General features: G+C 39.4%; 2 protein-coding genes across 2 annotated transcripts in view; one reads left to right on the top strand and one right to left on the bottom strand.

Annotated features, from left to right (window-relative positions):
• Window positions 1–12,691: 12,691 nt before the first annotated feature.
• On the bottom strand, window positions 12,692–20,914 carry CNRIP1 (cannabinoid receptor interacting protein 1). The gene is made up of 3 exons (XM_034432429.3): window positions 20,554–20,914; window positions 18,218–18,362; window positions 12,692–14,170 (listed from the first exon to the last, which is right to left on the bottom strand). The coding sequence occupies exons 1-3, from the start codon at window positions 20,730–20,732 to the stop codon at window positions 14,006–14,008; spliced, it is 489 nt and encodes a 162-aa protein (XP_034288320.1). The 5' UTR covers window positions 20,733–20,914; the 3' UTR covers window positions 12,692–14,005.
• PLEK (pleckstrin) overlaps window positions 20,854–21,037 on the top strand; it is a 41,695-nt gene continuing 41,511 nt past the window's right edge. Inside the window, exon 1 of the mRNA XM_034432428.3 lies at window positions 20,854–20,983. The gene's annotated coding sequence lies outside the window, so the exon portion shown is untranslated. The remainder of the gene's footprint in view (window positions 20,984–21,037) is intronic.

Consider the following 21,037-nt stretch of genomic DNA (forward strand, 5'->3'; position numbering starts at 1 on the left):
GTCCCGGTGCCTGGAGGCCGTACGGATCTGGATGGGGAGGAACAGGCTCAGGCTCAACCCATCCAAGACCGAGTGGCTGTGGTTTCCGACGTCCCAATATAGTCAGTTGACGCCATCACTGACTATTGGGGGTGAATCATTGGCCCCCACGGAGAGGGCTCACAACTTGGGCATCCTCCTGGATTCACGGCTGTCTTTAGAAGAGCACTTGACAGCCGTGACCGGGAGGATTTTTCATCAGGTTCGCCTGATTCGCCAGTTGCGTCCCTTTCTGGATCGGGACTCGTTACGCACGGTCACTCATGCCCTTGTCACCTCCCGCCTGGACTATTGCAACGGTCTCTATATGGGGCTCCCCTTGAGGAGCACCCGGAGGCTCCAACTGGCACAGAGTGTGGCCGCACGAGTGGTAATGGGAGCGACATGGTGTTCCCATGTAACACCCCTCCTGCGCGAGCTGCACTGGCTCCCGGTGGTCTTCCGGGTGCGCTTCAAGGTTTTGGTTACCACCTTTAAAGCGCTCCATGGCTTAGGACCTGGGTACTTGCGGGACCGCCTACTACCACCAATAGCCTCCCACCGGCCGGTACGCTCCCATAGAGAGGGGCTCCTCCGGGTGCCATCAGCCAAACAATGCCGACTGGTGGCCCCCAGGGGGAGAGCCTTCTCTGTGGGGGCACCTACTATCTGGAATGAGCTACCCCCAGAGATACGGAGGATCCCGGATCCGCGCACCTTCCGCCGTGCTTTAAAGACCTTACTATTTCACCAGGCGGGCCTGGCCTAATTTTCTCCCTCTTTTATAAAAGATTTTTAATTTTTAAATATCTTTTAGTATTTTATACATTCAATTTTAAATTGGTTTTAAAAGTTTGGGGTTTTAAATTTGTCGGGGCCAATAATTATTTAATTTGATTTTATTCTACTTTTAAATTTTGTATGTATGTGTTTTATTGTTTGGCTGTGCACCGCCCTGAGTCCTTCGGGAGTAGGGCGGTATAGAAATCAAATCAAATAAATAAATAAATAAATAAATAAATGGATGCTGTAAAGTACAATAGTTTATTTACAAGTTACATTCTGATTCACTCTAAAGGAGTGATTATGATTCACTCTAACCCATAACCACAGACCTGTGGTCATAGTTACCACAACAGTTTTCCAAAATGTTCGGAATACCTCTATTTTTAGAAATGGACCATTCCGGTTGTGAATAGCTTTTGTTTTCCCACCAATAAGAGTGTATGCAGCATTGTGCTTGCGTCAGTTATTTGGTGTTTTCTGTAGCAGCATTTGAATTTGAGTTTCGGTCATTTTGACCACAGATCTTTGTTAACATTTTTAAAATAATGTCGGGGCCAGGTTTTCCGCCAAAAAGAGTGTGATTTGGTGATCCAAACTTCAAAGAAACTGTTCTAAAATGGTATGGAGGAGCAGAGGGTGATCTGAGTGAAGTGGAATCGGATTGTGCCAAAAATTTTGTAATGGACGATGAAGAACCTGCCACCGCCGCCACCGTTTCTGACATCAGCGATGATGAAGCTCCCAATGAAATTGATGACCAGGTACAATGTACATTGTGCAATGTTTTATATGGCAAGAACAAATTCAAATGGTTTTCTGCACCTTTTGGAAGCAATAGATCCAGAACCACTAGTCATAATATTGTGCAATTACCTGGACTACGGCCAGCAGCTAGAAATCTCAGACATTCACCTACTCCCCTAGAGATCTGAAAATTATTATTTTCTAAAGAAATTATTAAAACCCTCATTCAGTGGACCAATGTGAAAATTAGAGGAAAAAGGTTGAAGTTCAAGGATGGAGAAACAAAAAGTGATCTTTGATAGAGGATTTGATACAGATCAATACATTTTTTTGTTTACTACTTTATACATCAATTTTTAGATCCAACCATGAAAACATTGTCTTTTTGCTACTGAGGTCATTATGACCTCATGTCTGTAATACCGTATCTGAAATAGTATGTCTGTGGTTAAGGGCTAAAGAACCTTCTATTGTCTACCATTAAAATATACTTTTTCCACATATTTAAGTACTTTTCAAAATGGCCGAGCTGCATTGAGTGGTGACTATCAATCTTGCCAACCAAAGAAAAGAAAAATTTGTCTGTGGGACGCATTCCTATGAAGATCACCACATGTATTATTAAAATATACATCTTTATCCATTATACAGAAGTGGTTGAAAAACAGTTGAAATGTTTCATGAATATTTCTCTCAGTGCTGCTTTAATATCAGAAGTGTTTAGCTGAGAGTGAGGGGGTTCAACTGCTCTTATCCTCTATAAAATAAAGTAGTCCTGTCCACTTATTACTCTATACAAATACATAAATGATTGTGCTTGCTATGAGATAATTGTCTCTGTTTATGGCACATCAAGTTCTGCAAGAACAAGATGCATTTAGTATATAACATTAAATATATTTATCTTTCAAGGATAATTTGAATGCAAAATTACCTACTGATGTGAAAAATGCAATCTTTCTCCCTCCCTCCCTCCCTCCCTCCCTCTCTCTCTCTCTCTCTCTCTGTGTGTGTGTGTGTGTGTGTATACCTGTGTGTCTGTGCATACACCTTTGAGTCAGTATTGACTCCTGGTGACTACCTGGATTAGTCTTTGCAGTTTTCTTGGCAAGATATTCAGAAGTGGTTTGCCCTTGGCTTTCTCCTAGAGTTGAGAGGGAGGGACTGGCCCAAGGTCACCCAGCTAGTTTTGTATCTAAGATGGAACTGGAACTCATGGTCTCTGTTCTTTAGGAAAGTATATCAATATTCAGAGGTAACTGAATTCTGTCTTTTGTTAAGACTTTGTAATTTGTGGTTTTAAAGGTAAGCCATTCATGTTCCTCTAATTAATAAATATGCATTCCCATATTTGAATGGGTCTTCAAGGACACTTTTCTTTATTTCCTTGGCAGAAGATGTTAACTTCCAACATCTTTTCAATCTTATTCTTTGGCTGAGTCCAACCTCATATGGTCCAGTTCATTTTACCAATTAAAAAAAGGGGATTTCAGTGGCAGTGCTGCCAGACTGAATGCCATATGATGGTTCTTACCTTTTCCTTCTATTGCATTTTCTTTAATGCAACACTGAAACCATCAAGCATGGAATATTGCAGAATCCAGCCCAATGTGTCCCCATTTGCAATATATAAAGGAGGAGGAGAAGTGGTTTCCTGGTGTATCTCATGCAAAATATGTTTACTTGGTTATTATGTCATTTCTATTGCTTGAAATGTCAGGTGTATACCTGTCCCAGTGGTATAATTCCCAGTCCCATTGCTAAGAGTTAACTAAAACTATCAAGAGGAGTATGTAATAGAAAGTAGACCAAAAGGGAATGCAAAAAACTCATTAATAGATGATTAGAACATTAGAAGCTTTGCGTTCCCTTGGCTATGAATCACCGAGATCTGAGATAGAGAAGAGATGGTTCACCCGCATAGGGATTTCTCAGAACAGCTGCCATGGACATTTCTACCAAAGCAGCTGATTAGGCTTCCTCATTAAATAAATGGTAGGACTGGCAAGTCCATGACAAGCTGAGTTTGCATTTACAAACGTGCTTTAAACACATATTTAAAATTGAATTTTATTTATGGTGATCCTGGCATTTACAAAAAGAAAGGAAGATTTCTTTGCCAATTTTAATGTACTGGAAGGTAAGAGAACCAAAGCCAAAAATGTTATCTTATTTTCAGTTAGTGTTGGAATACTGCTTTCAAACAATCATCAGTTCTTATTGTAATAGTTTCATTTGTATCTTTCAAAGGCCTTCTATTACTTGCTTTCAAAGGTCCAACAACAAAGGCAATAACTGATCGTCAATGGGAATATGTGGGAAATTCACTTGAAAAGTGATTTGATAAGATTTGATTGACAAATCTCTAGACATGCTACTGTGTGTTGAATAAAAGCCTTCCATACACTCATTTTTATGGAGGGCCTAAAAAAATTAAGTTACTTGCCAGTAAAAAAAGGTTGTGTTGTCAAATGAGTATGACTTGTGTATGATACTTTAAAGTGACCTCAAAATTACAAGAAACTAAATAAATCTTTGTAATAGAAATGCTCCCTCTTGTGGAGATGTTCTTGTGTAAATGTTAGCTATTTTTTGCTGTGTAATATTAGTTTACAACCCTAATAGCTTTGAAAGGGCATGCCTTTCATTGAATTGTCCTTTCACTTATAAGCATTGTAGAGGTTGGTTGGTTGGTTTGTTTTTGCTTAAATGTTTATTTTATCTTTCAGCATAGTACCTAAAGCTTTCTATTTGAAATCAGTGCAACAACAACATTCTACAAGCTGTCTTTTTTTTTTTTTTTTAATTTGATTTATATGCCACCCTTCTCCGGAGACTCAGGGCGGCTTACAATGCACTAAGCGATAGCCTTCATCCTTTTGTATATTTATACAAAGTCAGCTTATTGCCCCCACAAACTGGATCCTCAATTTACCTACCTTAGAAAGGATGGAAGGCTGAGTCAACCTTGAGCCTGGCGAGATTTGAACCTGCAGTAATTGCAGGCAGCTGGTCTTAATAACAGGGTGCTTTAGACCACTGTACTACCAAGGCTCTTGTTTGTTTGTTTTAGTTTTGCCATAGCATCCTGTGAAAAACCTACCCAAATCAATAAGCCAATTAAACAAACTTTAACGTAGCATAATAAGTAAGCCAAGTTAATATCCTTGTTACAGTCCTCTTGAAGGAATACATAACTCAGTTGAACAGAAATTGGTTTTATTTGTAGATGACATTTTTTTTAATTTCTAAGCCTTATACTATTATTTCAGTATTGATGCAAAAGATAGATGCTTTCCAAATCTGGATCTATATCATCATGCTTACCTATTGTCAACTATTAAATGCTGGATGCCAACAATTTAGATAAATTTGGGTGGCCAATATTAGAATCCAAACATACTAAAACTCTAGTATCTCTGGAAACAAAGTATATCGGTTAGGAAATTATGGAATGGAATGTCTAATAAAAAAAAAAGAATCAACTCTTTTCCCCATGCCAAATTGATTTTATGGGGAAACCCAAATTTACAAATTGGGAAAAAGATGGTGATATGGAAAAAAATGAATGGAAGTGGGAACATTGACTTTGGACCAACTGCTAATGATGAAAATGATTTTTAATATACTTTGTGTTAAGAGCTAAATATAATCTATCAGATATAACCCAATAGCAATATTTACAATTACAACATTGATTAAGAACATTATTTGAATTAGCAGCATTTTCAGCTTCTGAGACACATGAGACATTAGAACAACTTGTTAAACCCTTTAACTCTAAGAAACCTACTATTAGCTTTTATAGATATTTGTTATCCCTAAATTCATTTTATATGCAAATGTTAAGAAATGTGAAATAATGAATTAGAGATTCCTATATTGTTTACAATGGGAGAATGTTTTAACTTCAAGAGAGTCAATGGACCTCAGATTATGACTTACAAAACAAAAAATATTTAGAATTTATTGGCTTCCATTATAGCCACAGCAATAGTCCTTAGACTTATATACCACTTCACAGTGCTTTATAGTTTGCATACTGCAGTAAAGGACTCTCATAAACAGCATTTTGTTGGAGATGTAATAAAGATAATGCTTCTTTAAAATATATATTTCTAAAATGTTCTATATTTAGCAGCTTTGGGGAGAAAATAGTGGATTCTATAAATATTATTGTGCAACAAAAGCTTAACTTTTCAGAGGATAATATTTTTTTTGAACTATTCTTTTGAACTATATACTTAGTATATAGGCTACCTGAGTTGCTTAATGAGACGGGCATGTAAAAATGTAGTAAATAAATAAAAAATAACTATGTGGAATTTTGCAATTGGACAGCATAAATGGATCCTGTGTGCTCTTATTATGGCTGACACTACAGCACTGGAAAGATAAATGTGTGGTCCTTGAGTATGGATTGAAAACCGGATTGCACTTGCCTCTTCACTTCTGTAGGGAAGTTGCTTTTAAATGTTGAAGGAGAAAGGTCCAATCCTTTCAGTGTTGTGACATCATAATGCAATCTCTTCCCCTTGTGTGCATGTGTGGTGGTGTTGCACTATGAGGAAAAGAGATGGAGGAGTTTGCATTGTAGCTGGCAAGGTCAGGAATGCTTCACGAGTTGACAAGAGGCTTTCATTGTTTTGATATAAGCCATTGATCCTATGGAAAACTTGGTTTCCCTGAGAAGGGTCATTGCCATTCAACACTGGAGGAGCTTAGGGAGGTTCATATGAACCACTTGTTAATTTGGGGAGATTATTCAAGCCACTTGTTTAAAACAAATAGTTTGATAAAATTTAAGAAATCCTTATAATTGAGGTTGACCATTGATTTTTTTTCCCTTCAAATTCTTCAAGTCTTCTTTGGTTCCCAGAAATAAAGCAATTAGAAAAAGGTTTGGCCATTTGACTTTTGGTATATGGTATATATAATCACCAATATCAATATTTATGGTATATATAATCATAGATATCAATGTCAAGCTTTTGAGACCAAATCTGATCTTGAAAAGTCTAACCTGGATCAAATCTGGTTACTGCTTGGGAAGTTTAAAAAAAAACCAGAAGAATTTAACAGCAAATCTCTTCTGTACTTTTGCCAGGAGAATTACATAAACCTCTTCTTTGGAGTATCCTTTTCCTGGAAAGTTCAAACGAGGTAATCTGAATGAATGGGTTGCCTCAAGTATTTTAGACCCAGGCTACTCAGATCCTAATAACCCCAGGAAATCCCAATCTCCCCATCTAACCTCCCTAATCCAACAATCTCTGCAGGTAAGAACACAGTTATCCTCTATGGATAGCTTCTCCAATACTAATATGGGAGAAGACAGCTTTAAACTTAACTTTTTCAATGATCTCTGCAGGAAAGGGATTGATGTGTCTGGGTAAACAAGGAAACTTGAGTTGATTTGAAGAGATGAGAGTACTTAAGAATGTGTGTGCATTGTGGTGCATGGTGATACAGTGGTTAGAGTGCAGTACTGCAGGCTACCTCTGCTGACTGCTGATTGCCAGCAGTTCAAGTTCCACCAGTCTCAAGGTTGACTCAGCCTTCCATCCTTCCGAGTTGGCTAAAATGAGGACCCAGATTGTTGGGGGAAATATGCTGACTCAATAAACCACTTAGAGAGGGCTGTAAAAAGCACTGTGAAGCAGTATATAAGTCTAAGTGCTATTGCTATTGCTATTGTGTGGGCTGGTAGAGAAGTTGGGTGAAAATTGATGCTGCCCAGCTAAAACAGCAGGCAGTAGCAACATAGGAAGATGCTGGAGGCAGATCGGTTTAGTGGCAATGGTAAAGGCATAATTTCATGCTGCATAGGATAAGGCATTCCTGTATTTTACCAAGAAAACCATGTGGATAGAAAATATAACATGATTTAAGATATAGTACTGTACAATGGGCCCCTCAGGTTGGATAGCACTCAACTGCTAATGAGGAAGAACACAGGATATTTTGGAATGCTAATGGAGCTTATGACATGGCTACATTAAAAGCTCTAGGATGTTGCCATACAGGAAAAGAAAACCCAAAATTGCAAATACAGAATTACAGTGGGAACATGGAACATAAGAAGTATGGTCACAAGAAACCTCAACACAAGGTAATATGAAATTAAATGACTACAAATTCATATCTTGGGCTTCAGCAAATTGAGATGTCAGAAGTCAAACAGTATGTGCTTCATTGAGAATGGAAAGGTCCTTAATTGTGTTGATTGTTTCAAGTTTTGAAATGCTTAGAAAAAATAGGAATTCCACAACTTTTTATTGTTCCCATGTGAAACTTATATGCATATCAGAAAGCCACAGTATAAAGAGAACATGGAAAACAGTCTGAATCCAGATTGGAAAAGGAGTGAGGCAAAGATGTATACTCTTCCCTTATTTATTCAATCTATACATGGAATACATGTTGAGGGAAGCTGGATTGGAAGAAAATGAGCATGATTTTAAAACTGCAAGAAGAAACATTGGCAATCTGCATTATGCTGATGACGCTATTCTGAAGGCCAAAAATGCAAATGATTTACAAGGTCTTGTAAAAAAAAACCAACAACCTCGAGCACAGTTTAAAAAATAGTATAGTTAAATATAAGGAAGATTAAGGAAGAGCCTTAAAATTGACAGCAAGGATATTGAAGTGGTACATAGCTTTTGCCTTTACAACCAATTAACAACAGTAAATGAACAGCAGTCAAGGAATACACCATAGAGTAGGTTTTTCTGTCTACTTGTGTCCAACTCTAGGGTACAGTGTTTATCTCTGTTTCTTGGCTGAGGGAGCCAGCATTGTTTGAAGACACTTCCGTAGTCATGTGGCCAGTATGGCTATACACTGATGGACACAGAATGCTGTTACCCTAATTTACTCACATTTGCATCAGGGGTGGGTTCTAAATTTTTTTACTACCGATTCTGTGGGCATGGCTTATTTTGTGGGCGTGGCTTGATGGTCATGTGACAATTATTTAGGATTTAGCAGAGGTACTGGTCTACCAGGCTTTTAACTGCTTGCAGAGCTGTACCGATCTACCCATTTATTTTTGCAGGCACTGATCTAATCATGTATTTTGGCAGGCACCGGTCTACTCATTTGTTTTCTATTAACACTGATCAGCTGTAGGGGGGCCCTTTGAAGCCCCACAGCAAGAGTTTAAACAGTTTTTTTCCTCTGCCCATCAGCTGGGACTCAGGAGGCAGCAATAGATTGAGGGTGGGGCCAAATAAAAGGTAACAATAACGTGGGGGAGTTGGGGGGGCAGAACCAGTTCGGTGACATCATATCGTCACCGCTACCGGCTTGGGGGAACCGGACCGAACTGGGAGGAACCCACCACTGATTTACATGTTTTGAAAATGCTAGGTGGGCAGGAGTTGGGGTAAGTAACGGGAGCTCACCCCATTGCATGGCACTCAGGTCTCAAACCCAGGCCATCAACTTTCCAGCTGACAAGCTCAGCATCTTTAACCACTAAGACATTTGTGCCCCCATTCACATCACTGACTAGCACTCTGCAAAATAGCAATGAGGGCCTTGGAAAAATTATTCAGATGCCAGCACCTGTTTATACCTCAAAAAATTAGAATGTGCAACTGTGCAGGCAATTTTCCTAGGACACTCTATAAAAGTGAAAATTGGACTTTGAAGAAGCAGGATATAATATTAACAGTTTTTTTAACTTTGGAGTTGGAAAAGACTTCTGAGAGTACCATAAATAGACAAAAAAACAACCCCAGATTAATATCAAACAAATCAATCCAGATTTTTTACTTAAAGACACAAATAACCAAGCTCAATTTATCATCCTTAGGTATACTGTGCATAGACCTCACTCTCCTGAGACCTAATCCTGGGAAAGATGGAAGGAAAGAAAGGAAGAGGAAGAACAAGGGTGGATTTTCTTTGGACAGGGAAGTAAAAATGCAAAAGAATCACTGTTGCGCTTGAGCATACTAGCCTTCAGTGTAAGAGAATATATGTAGATCAAGATTGAACTGTGGGGTCCTTGGTGCTCTCTGAGCTTTGTTTGTTTGCCTGCAGTCATTTCATTACCTGACTAGGTAACATAATAATGATTCCTAGATGGGTAATGAAACATCTGCAAATAACCAAGCTCAGAGATCAGCAAGGACTCCTCATACTATTACCCTGTTTCCCCCAAAATAAGACATCCCCTGGTAAATAGAATAGTTACTACACCTGGGCTGGAAAAATCTGATTTCCCACTATGTGTGGGAAATGTGTTTCAGCTATAATAATTTTTAGGATCAGGCTGGGCCACCAGATTTCTACTATGATTATTTTAGCATGACTCCAATCAGGTTTTTGCCATTATTTTCTTCATATTGGGGGTCTAAGGTGCAACTTTGCACATAAAGTAGTATAATGGACATGACCAGGGTAAGGGATGAGAAATTATGTCATAGTAAACATACTATGTTTTCAAGATGATAATCTTTGCATAGTTCAATAGTTAAGATTTATGAAAGATTCCCTCCGAACTAATACTATTGGACTTATCTCATGGGAGATTCCACATTATGATGGAATGCCAAGAAATTCTATACTTCTCTACTCATTCACTGATCACACACACACACACACACTTTGATATCAGTGTTGATTTCTGGCAACTGCCCGTACCACTCCCTGTAGTTTCCTTGGAAAAACTTTCAAAGTGATTTGCCTAGGGCTAAGAGTGAATGATTGGCCCAAATTTATTCAGCTGCTTCTGTGCCTAAGGTGAGGCTGGAATTCACAGCTCCTGTTTCAAGCAGGGTGCCTTAACCACAACACCAAACTGGCAATATATATTCTATGCAATCTCTTCCTCTAGCCCAGGGGTATCAAACTCACGTCATCACAGCAGCGTCACATGACATATCTGGACTCTCCCCCTCCCCTTCACTTAATGGGGCGTGGGCATGGCCACTGCGTGACGCATCCGGCCCACAAGTTTGACAGTCCTGCTCTAGCCTATTCCTATTCCCCATTGCAACTGCTTTAAAGAGTCAGGTGCCGTGTTTGTGCTCTGGCACATTCCATTGGACATTGTGCACAGCTCTAACACACGGTACAAACTTGGAACACAATGTTTAATTTAGTTCCATGTCATGCTGGAAGCAGGTATGCGAAAAAGTTGTTCAGCTCCTCACTGCATTGATGAACACACACAAAAACCAAAACTACTGCAGTAGCTGTGCTTCACAATGAACTCATTAATCCATTAGATGCTATGAAAACATAAAGTGTTTGATTAAGAGCTCTGGCGAGCTAAAACATCCCTTGTTGTAATGGGAAGGCGTTCCAATGGAAATTGGTGTAGGATGTAGGATCCTGGCTGCCAAAATGTTCTCTGGATTAAGAAGCAATCTTCGAGATAGCCCAAATAACTGCACAGCCTTCCTCTTGAGTAAACCACAGGAATTATCATTTTGGGGTTTGCCTGCAGGTAGCTGGGAGTTGATGGAGGAATTATCTTTGCTCATAATAATTAATGCAGCTTTTTAAAGAATCATAGGCTTGACCACACCTTACTTCTCAATCATATTGGATTTTTTTCTGCTGTCTTAAAAGGATTAAGACCCTTCAGAACAGTGAATTATACTGTATTTATTAATAGAGTCACCTTCTCCTTAGAAAAAGAACTTAGTTTTTAAATGTTTTTGAAAAATATTACTTTATGCATTAAACAGCAAGAGTGCTTGGAATATGGATTTATAAAGTTTAATAATAAAGTTAAAATTATAATTTATAATTATGCACAGAGTTTTGGGTTAATTAGAAAAAAAATTAACATGGGAAAATGGCGATTGTTTTGAATGTTTTCATGATAAGGGAATCTTGAAGGTTGAACACTAGAGGGAGCTAGTGGATTAAGAAAATGAAGCAAAAATCTTTTGCAAATTTGGTTTGTCTGCCACATTTTTTTTTAGCAAAATAGATATCACTTCTTGATAAGATTAACAAAGCTTGTTGTAATGAAATTAAAAGTTCAGCAGATGATTTTGAAATTATTTTTAAGGGGGGACTTAAATGTAAAAAGTAATGAGAAAGACATGGAAGAAGATATGGGCCTAACAAATGGAACTGATGATTTATTCCCAAAAGGAGATATACAAATATTGAACCAGGAAACTGATTTAGATATTTTTTTTATATACAAAAGAGCTCTGTTAAGGTTTGGAAGGACTTTATTAAAAGTGAGAAACACAATCTAATTGGATATACAAAAGAAATCTGCTAAAGTTCTGAAAAAAATACTGTTTGAAACAGATGAACAGAAAACTAATTCTGAGGCTCTTTTTGAAGGGTTTAAAAGATACTTTAAAAACCTAGGGAACCTGGTTTATTTGATGAGGGCTAAAAGAGAAAAATATTTACATCTGGTTGCCCTGAGTGGCTTTTGGTGACAAAGAAGTTGGATTTGTTTTTTTTAAATCAATAGATGAGCTATGTTAGAGCTATTAAGATTGTCTTTACTTGCTATGATGTAGGGGGAACTCTTTTTTCCACTTTTTTTTCTTTTACATTTTTCAGTTTGTATTTTTGTAGCTTGTATTGGCTTCTATTCTTTTAATTTATAATAAAAGTGAATCACTATTGTTGTTAAATCAGTAATACGCTTGTTAAGTGAATCTGGTTTCCCCATTGACTTGGCTTGTCAGAAATTTGCAAAAGGTGATCACGTGACACCAGGACACTGCAACCATCATAAAACCCTAAGCGAACTGTTGTAAATCAAGGACTACCTGTAGATATCTGAATTTTGGGGATCATTCACCAATTCTCCTGAAGCAAATTAGTTTGGAAAAGCTGAACTAGGTATTTAAGTAAGCAATACCCATGTATCCCAAGACAAGCAATAGCAATCTACTTCCATACCATTGTCAAAAAACTATGACTATGAATCATTTAAAAGACTAACTTTCTCAATATCATCTAGCCCTTACGTTCAAGTTAGATGGCGAGGCCCTGCTTCTGATTCTAGTTATGGATCTGGCTCACATTGAGAAACTGAGGAAACGTACCAGTTCCAGCATCCTTTCCCTACTTTTGCATGGCAAATTTTCTGTTGCTTACCGAATTGGCAGAAGTAAATTATTATTCCAAGAATGCTAAATAAGTGACACAGGTTTCCAACTCATTTATTACAAAGATCAAAAGCTGTATCACTTTACAGATTGTTCTCATGAATGGCACAAATACACTAATATGCAAAGTAGCATCAACACAACTTCCTCCTATTAATCCAGTTGTACTCTGTAAAAGAAGCAACATTCATCTGAAATTTGTAAGAGATAAACGATGTGCTTCTCATTTGCCACAGATTTGTAAACAGGTTTATTATAGGGTATAGCACCAGATTCCAGAATCCTGCACAAGCTTATATACAAACAGCTTTCTTTTTACTTGGAGAGCATCCTGGTAAAATCATGTTTAACCTGAAATATCTGAACTGCTGCAGCTCAAATGTTACTTGTAGCAAATTAATTTCGTTTTTCCTTAAAAAATATCGTTGGACAGGTAATCTGAAAACTTGTGGGCTTTGATATGCAACATTAGGATATATTTAATTGTAGCGGATACAATTATTATGAGAAATATGATGCAATTTAAAACCATTGATATTTTGCATAATTTCAAGAATCCCATCACTGCTTATGGTTTGATAGGCGAAAACTTACTCGTTATGTAATATTCAGCAATCCTAAACCTTCGCTGTGAAAAGTAAGCAAAAAAAAAATGAGCAGATAATAATCTTATTAGATGCCCCTTCACCTGAAATAAGCACTGTGCGCTGTAATCTGTACGAGAGGAAAAGATTGGAGAGTCAGAACAACCAAAAACCCAATTAGCATGGAGTGCTAAGAGTCATAGTCCAGTAACTTCCTCAGTCCTGGAAAAGCATTAGTAGAAAGGAGAAGGTATCCTGATATTTCAGCGCACAGTGGCAGCAGTGAAGCTGCATTTCACAACACTTGCTAGCATGAATGAGAACCAGACTGAACACAAAAATAGAGAAACTGTTATTACCATGTATCAGATAACATTCTAAAACAATGATTTGGGGGTGTCACAAACTACATCTCAGGAGGATTATAGAAAGAGAGCTTCTAGAGCCTAGTGGATATTGCAATATCACCTTTTGCCCATTCACCCCAGTGCAGGTGAGGAGCCATTCACATTTAAGGAGGGAGCAGGAGCCATCTTTCCAGCAACACTCATTTCTTATGACCACCATTTCCAACCTACTCACTTGGAAGCAAGTCTCGTCAGCTTCAAAGGAAACTTATTTGCAAGCAAACGTGTTGTGAGGTGGGGAAAGGGAGGAATCCGGTCTATTCCACAAAAACATTTAAAACCGAGGGCCTGAGTAAGGCTTTACACTGGTTTGAAGATCAGTTATTTCACCAAGCAATTGTCCAGACAGAGTTGCCTCACTTCAGAAGAAGTTCTCCTTATTGATCCACATGAGGCTGCGCGTTTCGTTGGGTTTGCATTCATACTCGATGCAGCCAAAGCTGTTTCCCCATTGGCAGTGGTCTCGCTTGTGATAGTTGTAGAATTTGACTTGCCAAACTGTTTCAAAAGCACCTATGTCAGTGACCTAGAGAAAAAGTACAAACTCATCTCATTGTTTCACCAGAGCAGCATTTCCTCTTTATATATATTGACATGACCAACCAAACCATACAAGAGGCCATAAAATCCATAGTGTGTTGCATAGCAAGGAGTAAAGCCCTCTCTCTCAAAATAGATATGTATCGGTGTAATCTGTTCACATCTGGGAAGAGGCTAAATATTTTACTGCCTAATAAATCTGCCTCAGATTGTAGCATAACTGCCAATGAACAGTTAGTTCATTAGTTTGGATCTAGATTTGCAAGAGATCAGCAGTTTTATTCAGAGCAACATTTCTGCTGAAAGGGCAAAAATGAGCTGATCTTTGCCAACTACTTTCTTTCTGTATCAAGCAAGTTCCTCTCTCTCTTCCCAAAAATTTGGAGTGAAGGATTGTTCTATTTTCCCCATACAGCAGATATACACAAACTTAAGGAATTAAAGTTTTCTTTAACGATCGGAATAAAATTCTTGTCTGTGAGTATATGTACTATTAAAGGTAAACAAGGGAAGGCATTGCCAGATATTGTCTATGGAGATTCTCAGTCATCCAGGTATGGTTGTCCCAAAGGTGCTTTTTCAAGAGGCAACTGGACTTTCTGGTTTTTTCTTTTGAAGACGTTTCGCTTCTCATCCAAGAAGCTTCTTCAGTTCTGACTGGATGGTGGGGAATGGAAGAATTTATAATCCTTGCAGACAGCTGGTCATTTGCATTCTTTTAGCTAATCCAGAAAGTCCAGTTGCCTCTTGAAAAAGCACCTTTGGGATCGCCAGAAATTATCTTTCTTCAGAAATATATTTAAGAAATATATTTAAGTCTTAGTTCTGTTCAGTTAATGTAGAGCTGCAGTAAGTCTCTATGTTAATGAAATAAATAATATGGTCATAAACTGAGAAGAATGGTGAAAGGAGTATGAAGAGGAGAGGGAGGGGGAGGAGAGGGAGGGAAGAGAGCTGGGAAAAGCAGTGCAGACAAAGTAGAATGAAGGGATAAACCACACAAGGAAGTGGTACATAAAGAAAAAAAAAGCAGTGAAGGAAAGTGTGGGGCAAGAACAGATAATAGTTGGGGAATTTAGTATATGAGAGAGGAGAGAGACGTTCAACAAAGGGAAATATGGCAAGAAATAGGTAAAGATGGAGAAAAGGTGGGAAATCCAATGAACAAAAAAGAGGTCAGGCTGTGTTGGGTAGCAGGTTGCATCTATCCCACTGCTGGGACAGAAGGCCGCACTGCTATCACTCTTCCCATAAAGCATGATTGTCAAATTATATTGGAAGTCAAGAGATTTTGAAAAGAACTCAATTTAAAGAAACACTGCAAAAAACATTTGGTCACGTTACTGATGATAGCTAATCTTCGCCAGAATTTCAGCCCAGCGTTTATGATTTTGCTCATCTGTATGTATTTCAATTTTTCCAATGGAGTGATTTATTATAAAACTCCTTTCCATAATGACTTCTGAGTCAACTCAGAATCAGAAGCTTCTATGTCTCATATATCAGACACAAATATTTGCTGAATATTAGTTTATAAAGTGCAAAGCGATACAACATATTTCTGGCCCCAAAATTTATGGAGTGGTATCAAAGGGGCCTTCAGTATTGTTTTAAAATCGTAATTGTTAATTTAGTCAAAGGGAAAAGTTCTTAAACATATAGAATAATCATATGAGCTGTACTTCATGTATATTTTTTTAGGTTTGAATTTTAATTTCACCAAATCAAATGTAGCTTCTATCTGGAATCGATTTTCACCTTTATCCTGGAACCTCATGCTTTTGAAAATGCAGCCCTGGCATTAGATATGCTTTCCATTTGCAGAGTCATTGATTTCAAATGTGTTTCAAGAGAGTAGAAAGATCCAAACCACAGGTAGATTTTAGCAGATGACATGACAATGATACTGTTGACCACTTAAGCTTAGTGAGAGAAGAATGACCTTGTAGCACCAATGTTATTTTAATGGTCTCTCCCATCTAACCCCGTGGGAAAATCTTATGAAGAGCTAAGCATCAGTTTCCCATGTAAAACACACTGATCTCTAGGAATGGTTGTTAAAACTTTTGAAAGTTTACTTAAGTAAACTTAGGTTTACTGCTTAAAGTTCATAAACTGAAATAGATAAGAGACACATTTAATATTTTTAAGGGTTCCCAAATTTAGAGGGGGTGGTATCACATGAGACACATAAGCCAATCTGGGATTTGGGAGTGGTTCTTTGCTTTTTTAACTGCTTACTTCAGAGTTTCCACATATTTGTTAGTTCAAAATGGCAAGCAACTGTGACTTTTCAGAAATCATTGCCAGAGATTTCAAAAGCAGGAGGTTGGGAGGGTGGGGTATAGGTGACTCTAGAACCATAGGCTGCCCACTCGTCATGAACTTTGATGAGGATGATGCAATAACAAAGAATAGATTACTAATTATTTTGGGATGTTAGACATAGATGAGGATCTGATGGGCACTCTGACAAATAATAACATAGGCAGAAAGCATTAATTTACCAGGAAGGTAAGTTGGGAGAAGTTATTCCAGACCATTTCTGGCCATCCATTCTGCTGTCTATCTCCCTAGCTTTCTTTCTTTTTCTTTCTTTCTTTCTTCTTCTTCTTCTTTTTTTTTTTTTTGCTTAGCTGGCCAGCATTCTCTCAAATACATTACTAAACCCCCTTCCCCCTCTACTTTCTAAGAATACCTATCAAACTTATGTGAAGCCCAAAGGCATTCTTCAGAATAGAGGATACTAGAGGATTGTGCTTTGCTATGAAAGTCCATTTCCCCTGCATATTTTAATTAAAATGACTATAAATGAATAAAAGCTCACATGAAGTAGAAGACACACTGGAAGTCTTTCCAGGAATATGACTGCTTGTTATTGCTCACATGATGGTAATGCGAAAACTTATTTAGAAGATTCTAGAAACTTCCTTAAGGGGACAGTTTTATCTGATTTAATGATCCTTGGCAGAAAAATGTATAAAATAGGGAAGTAACCTAACATAGACCTCTACCCTTAGAGTACCAACATTTTGCAGATCTAAATATAGCATACTAGGGATGAACAATTTTTTCCCAGTTGAAAACTGTCACATATTCCCAGAAGTACATTGGACCAGAAAAAAAAACCCTGAAGATGGGGCTATTGACAAGGAACAAATTCTTTCCTCTGGGATAAATCGTGCAGCCATGCGTGCAGCCATGGTCCTTCAGGTGGTGCATCTTTGTTTTTTATCAAGACATGGGATGCTGAACTTCCCACTCCTCAATTGAAATAGATAAGAGGAATTTTTCAAGTCAGAGATGAGTGCATCCAGTTCTGATCATCACTCTTCCAAGCTAATGACCTCTATTCTTGCCTCATTCACCGTTTCAATTTCTGATATTTTAATCAAGGACGTACTTTGAGGCTATAGGCTTGGCAAAGTAAAGGTGAGTTGTAGTTATAGCTGCAACCTTCACAAATGCTTAAAAGGTGAAAATTCATTGTCAGAAGAAATCAGACAGGACATCATCTGAAATAAAGGTTGTGCATTCTGGGAAGAAACCTCCTTTCGAGTAGCAAGTAGTACTGTCAGAACAATCTTAGGGTCAGGAAGCAAACTACATTGTAGTTAGGGCTTTCTTTTCTATAACAGCTGACCAGGGGTGGGTTCTACTTACCTCTACTACCAGTTTGCAACAGGGCCGCGCGCACGCGCAGAAGCTTCCTGATGACATCGGGATCAGAGGGCGGAGCCTCCCACCAGTTTTACTACCAGTTCTTGCGAACCAGTCCGAACCAGGGGCAACCCACCACTGCAGCTGACCACAAAATTAGTTTGCTTCTTTTGGAAGCAGGGAAAAAGACAAATATAAAAATCTGAAAAGGTGTACGCAGCCCAAGCGCAGCTCATTACCATAAAAATGAATATGATCAAATCTATTTCACGTATCATACAGTTTACCGTTTTCACTCTTCTTTCTACTAACTTCATTCCATTTATTTTTCATCCTCCTCCTCCTCCACCCTCCTTTCAGAGATATACACTACCTGTAGGTTGACTTGTATAGGTTGTCTTTCCCCACTTTTGGTATGAGGAACTCCTTCTGTGTCATAGATGCCAGTGTAAGTAACAAGCTGTGGTTCTCTTGCTGTCTCTTCAAGGGGCACATTGACTCCACCTATTCCCATTGTCCTGAAACAGAGTTTTGTAATCTTAATATCTGTTAGTACTTAATGACTGTTAGATCTGTTAGATCATTGTTTTGAGATGAGAATTTTTTTTAAAAAAAATTAAACTGTGATAATGATTTTCTATCCATGTGGTCTATCCACTGCCTTCTCCCATGCAATAAGAATTGATGCCTTTGCTATTGTCACTGAAGTGATCATCTGCCTCCAGCATCTTCTACCATGGGAAGTCATAAATACCAGGTTAGGAATAGATCATCAGGGAGAAAAATCTATCAGTGTGGACACTAAGTATCAAAAATTACTTATGGCACATAATCAATTAAACTGTGGCGGGGAATAACTTCTTAAATGATCTTTCACTCAAAATGAAATATTGAGGTGGAAACATGTGGAAAGGGGGCAGGAAGGAAAGATAATGCTTTAAAGTCTGTCTGTATCTCTTTTGACTAAAATCCATAATGCTGATTCCGCCATCACTTAAATAATACTAATCTAAATTAAGACAATTGAAATAAGGAAAATAGCATGCTCAAAGAAAATTGTAAGGACTTAGAAATCTTGGATGTTGCTAGTTCAAAAGACAGAGAAATGCAAGATACAACAAAACACTTACATAGCTTAAATTAGGAGGATGTGAATCACCCAGCTCCAACAATTTAAATAAAGATTCAATAAAGAGGAAGCATGTGCACAGCTGTACGAAATTGCTAAATTATAGACTAAAAGTGTTCAAGCTTATCCAATACATCAAATCAATTCAGCAATTCAATTTGAATATTTTATCTGAAGACAGAAGTTGCCTCAACTGGCACAGAATCATTTATAGCAAACCTGTGCATTGCCCTTTTACTACAAAGCAAGATGCCCCCATGTCCTCAGATCCCAGATCTCATACATGGCATCAGGTCTCCAAATATTCAGAAAAGAGAATTTTTCTAGCTTTACCTGGAAATACTCTGCATGTAAAGCACATGTACACCAGTGGTGGGTTTCAAAATTTTTTACTACCGGTTCTGTGGGTGTGGCATGGGCATGGCATGGCTTGGTGGACATGGCAGGGGAAGGATACTGTAAAATCTCCATTCCCTCCCCACTCCAGGGGAAGGTTACTGCAAAATCCCCATTTCCTCCCAATCAGCTGGGACTTGGGAGGCAGAGAATAGATGGGGGCAGGGCCAGTCAGCATTTTTACTACTGGTTCTCTGAACTACTCAAAATTTCTGCTACCGGTTCTCCAGAACTGGTCAGAACCTGCTGAATGCCACCTCTGATGTACACTTCCAGGCTACGGCCTTTACTGTTGCACTCCTCTTCACCTAGAATAGGCAAGCAACCTTGTGACCTCCAAACAGCAACCTCTTCCAGCACCATCAGTTGCAAAGGAACATGGGACTTTTAGCTACGACATCTGAAAGGCACATCCCCCCCCCACCCCAATGCTTAAAAACGGGAGCCTTGGGAAACTGGGCCACATTTTACCATATCCCCAAATACAGCATAGCTGTATAATCTATCCTTTTAATACAAGCCATGAACTTACTGATCTCAAGAGGCTGAAAAGATACCGCAGGGCGACTGTATTCTAAATAATAGAAATTGGTCACAGATGAAACCTGGTAATGTCCCCAACGTAAAGCCGCACCCAACAGAGAAGAGGCTGGGTGAGCCGGCAGACCGTTATGTAACCAGACTTGGAAAGCTTTCGCCCATTAACCGGCTTCCCCGCATTCATTCAGGTCTACCACCGTTCTGCTCGGCGTTTCTTGTAGCTGTCTCTTATTTTCTCGTCCCCGGCCTAAAGCCCTAAAGATAAGTGCAGGTTTAGGCCTAGGTCACCTAATTGCTTTCCCCTCCGCCTATGCTATATGGTTGCACCTAGCAGGGCGCGACTAGGGCGTTTCTCCGAGCCTTATCGCTCTCCGAGAAGCCGGGAGCCCGGATGGGTGTGTTCGATCTCCCGCACTACGGCTGCTTGCCGGGGTTGTTTAGTGAAGGGGGGGGTGGAGAAGAAAGGAGCTAGGCATTGTCCGAAACCGGCTAACAGAAAGAAGCTGCAAATCCCACGGCGGGAAAATGGAAGCGCCTGCCCATCCGCTCGCCAGCAATAAATCTCGGCGCTCTATAAATCAGGACGAGCGGATTCCGAGGAAGAGAGAAGCGGCTGGCGGGGAAGGCGAGGGATGCGCACTTACGTGGCGTGGATGGTCCCCGGCTTCAGGGCCACCTCGACCTTGTATTTGGCCCCCGTCAGCAATTTGATGGTGCGGTTCTGACCGAACCTCTGGCCGTCCACCTTGAAGTAGACGGGGCCGTCATTCGGCTGGATCTTGAGGGAGACCTTGATCCGGACCACGGGGGGCACCTCGGCCATGGTGCTGGCGGCGCGGCTGGAGGGACTCTAAAGAAAGAGGAGGAACCCGAGCTCAGCCCCCCGCGAGATGACGATCGCGGCCCGTTAAGCACCCGCTCCAATCCGGAATCGACCAAACCGGGCCCATCTGTGCCTGGTCGGTTTTTCTAGCCGCGAAAGCGAATCCGGTTCGGCCTGCTTCCTGCGCTCGCCCAATCCACGGGGTGACCGAGGGAGGGACTCAAACCCGAACAGCTGGAGCGCGGGATAAGGTGGGCGGAAAATCGGCTGGGGGAAAGAAGGGAGGAAAAAAAAAAAAGGAGCGT

This window comes from Pantherophis guttatus, chromosome 1 (genome assembly GCF_059756535.1).
Source record: "Pantherophis guttatus breed Tessera chromosome 1, ASM5975653v1, whole genome shotgun sequence".
NCBI lineage: Eukaryota > Metazoa > Chordata > Lepidosauria > Squamata > Colubridae > Pantherophis > Pantherophis guttatus.

Coding starts and splice junctions, on each gene's coding strand:
- CNRIP1 (XM_034432429.3), bottom strand. CDS start 20,732: ATGGCCGAGGTGCCCCCCGTGGTCCGGATCAAGGTCTCCCTCAAGATC. Junction 18,363..20,553: donor CCGGGGACCATCCACGCCAC/GTAAGTGCGCAT, acceptor ACTCTGTTTCAG/GACAATGGGAATAGGTGGAG. Junction 14,171..18,217: donor CTATACAAGTCAACCTACAG/GTAGTGTATATC, acceptor CTTTTTCTCTAG/GTCACTGACATAGGTGCTTT.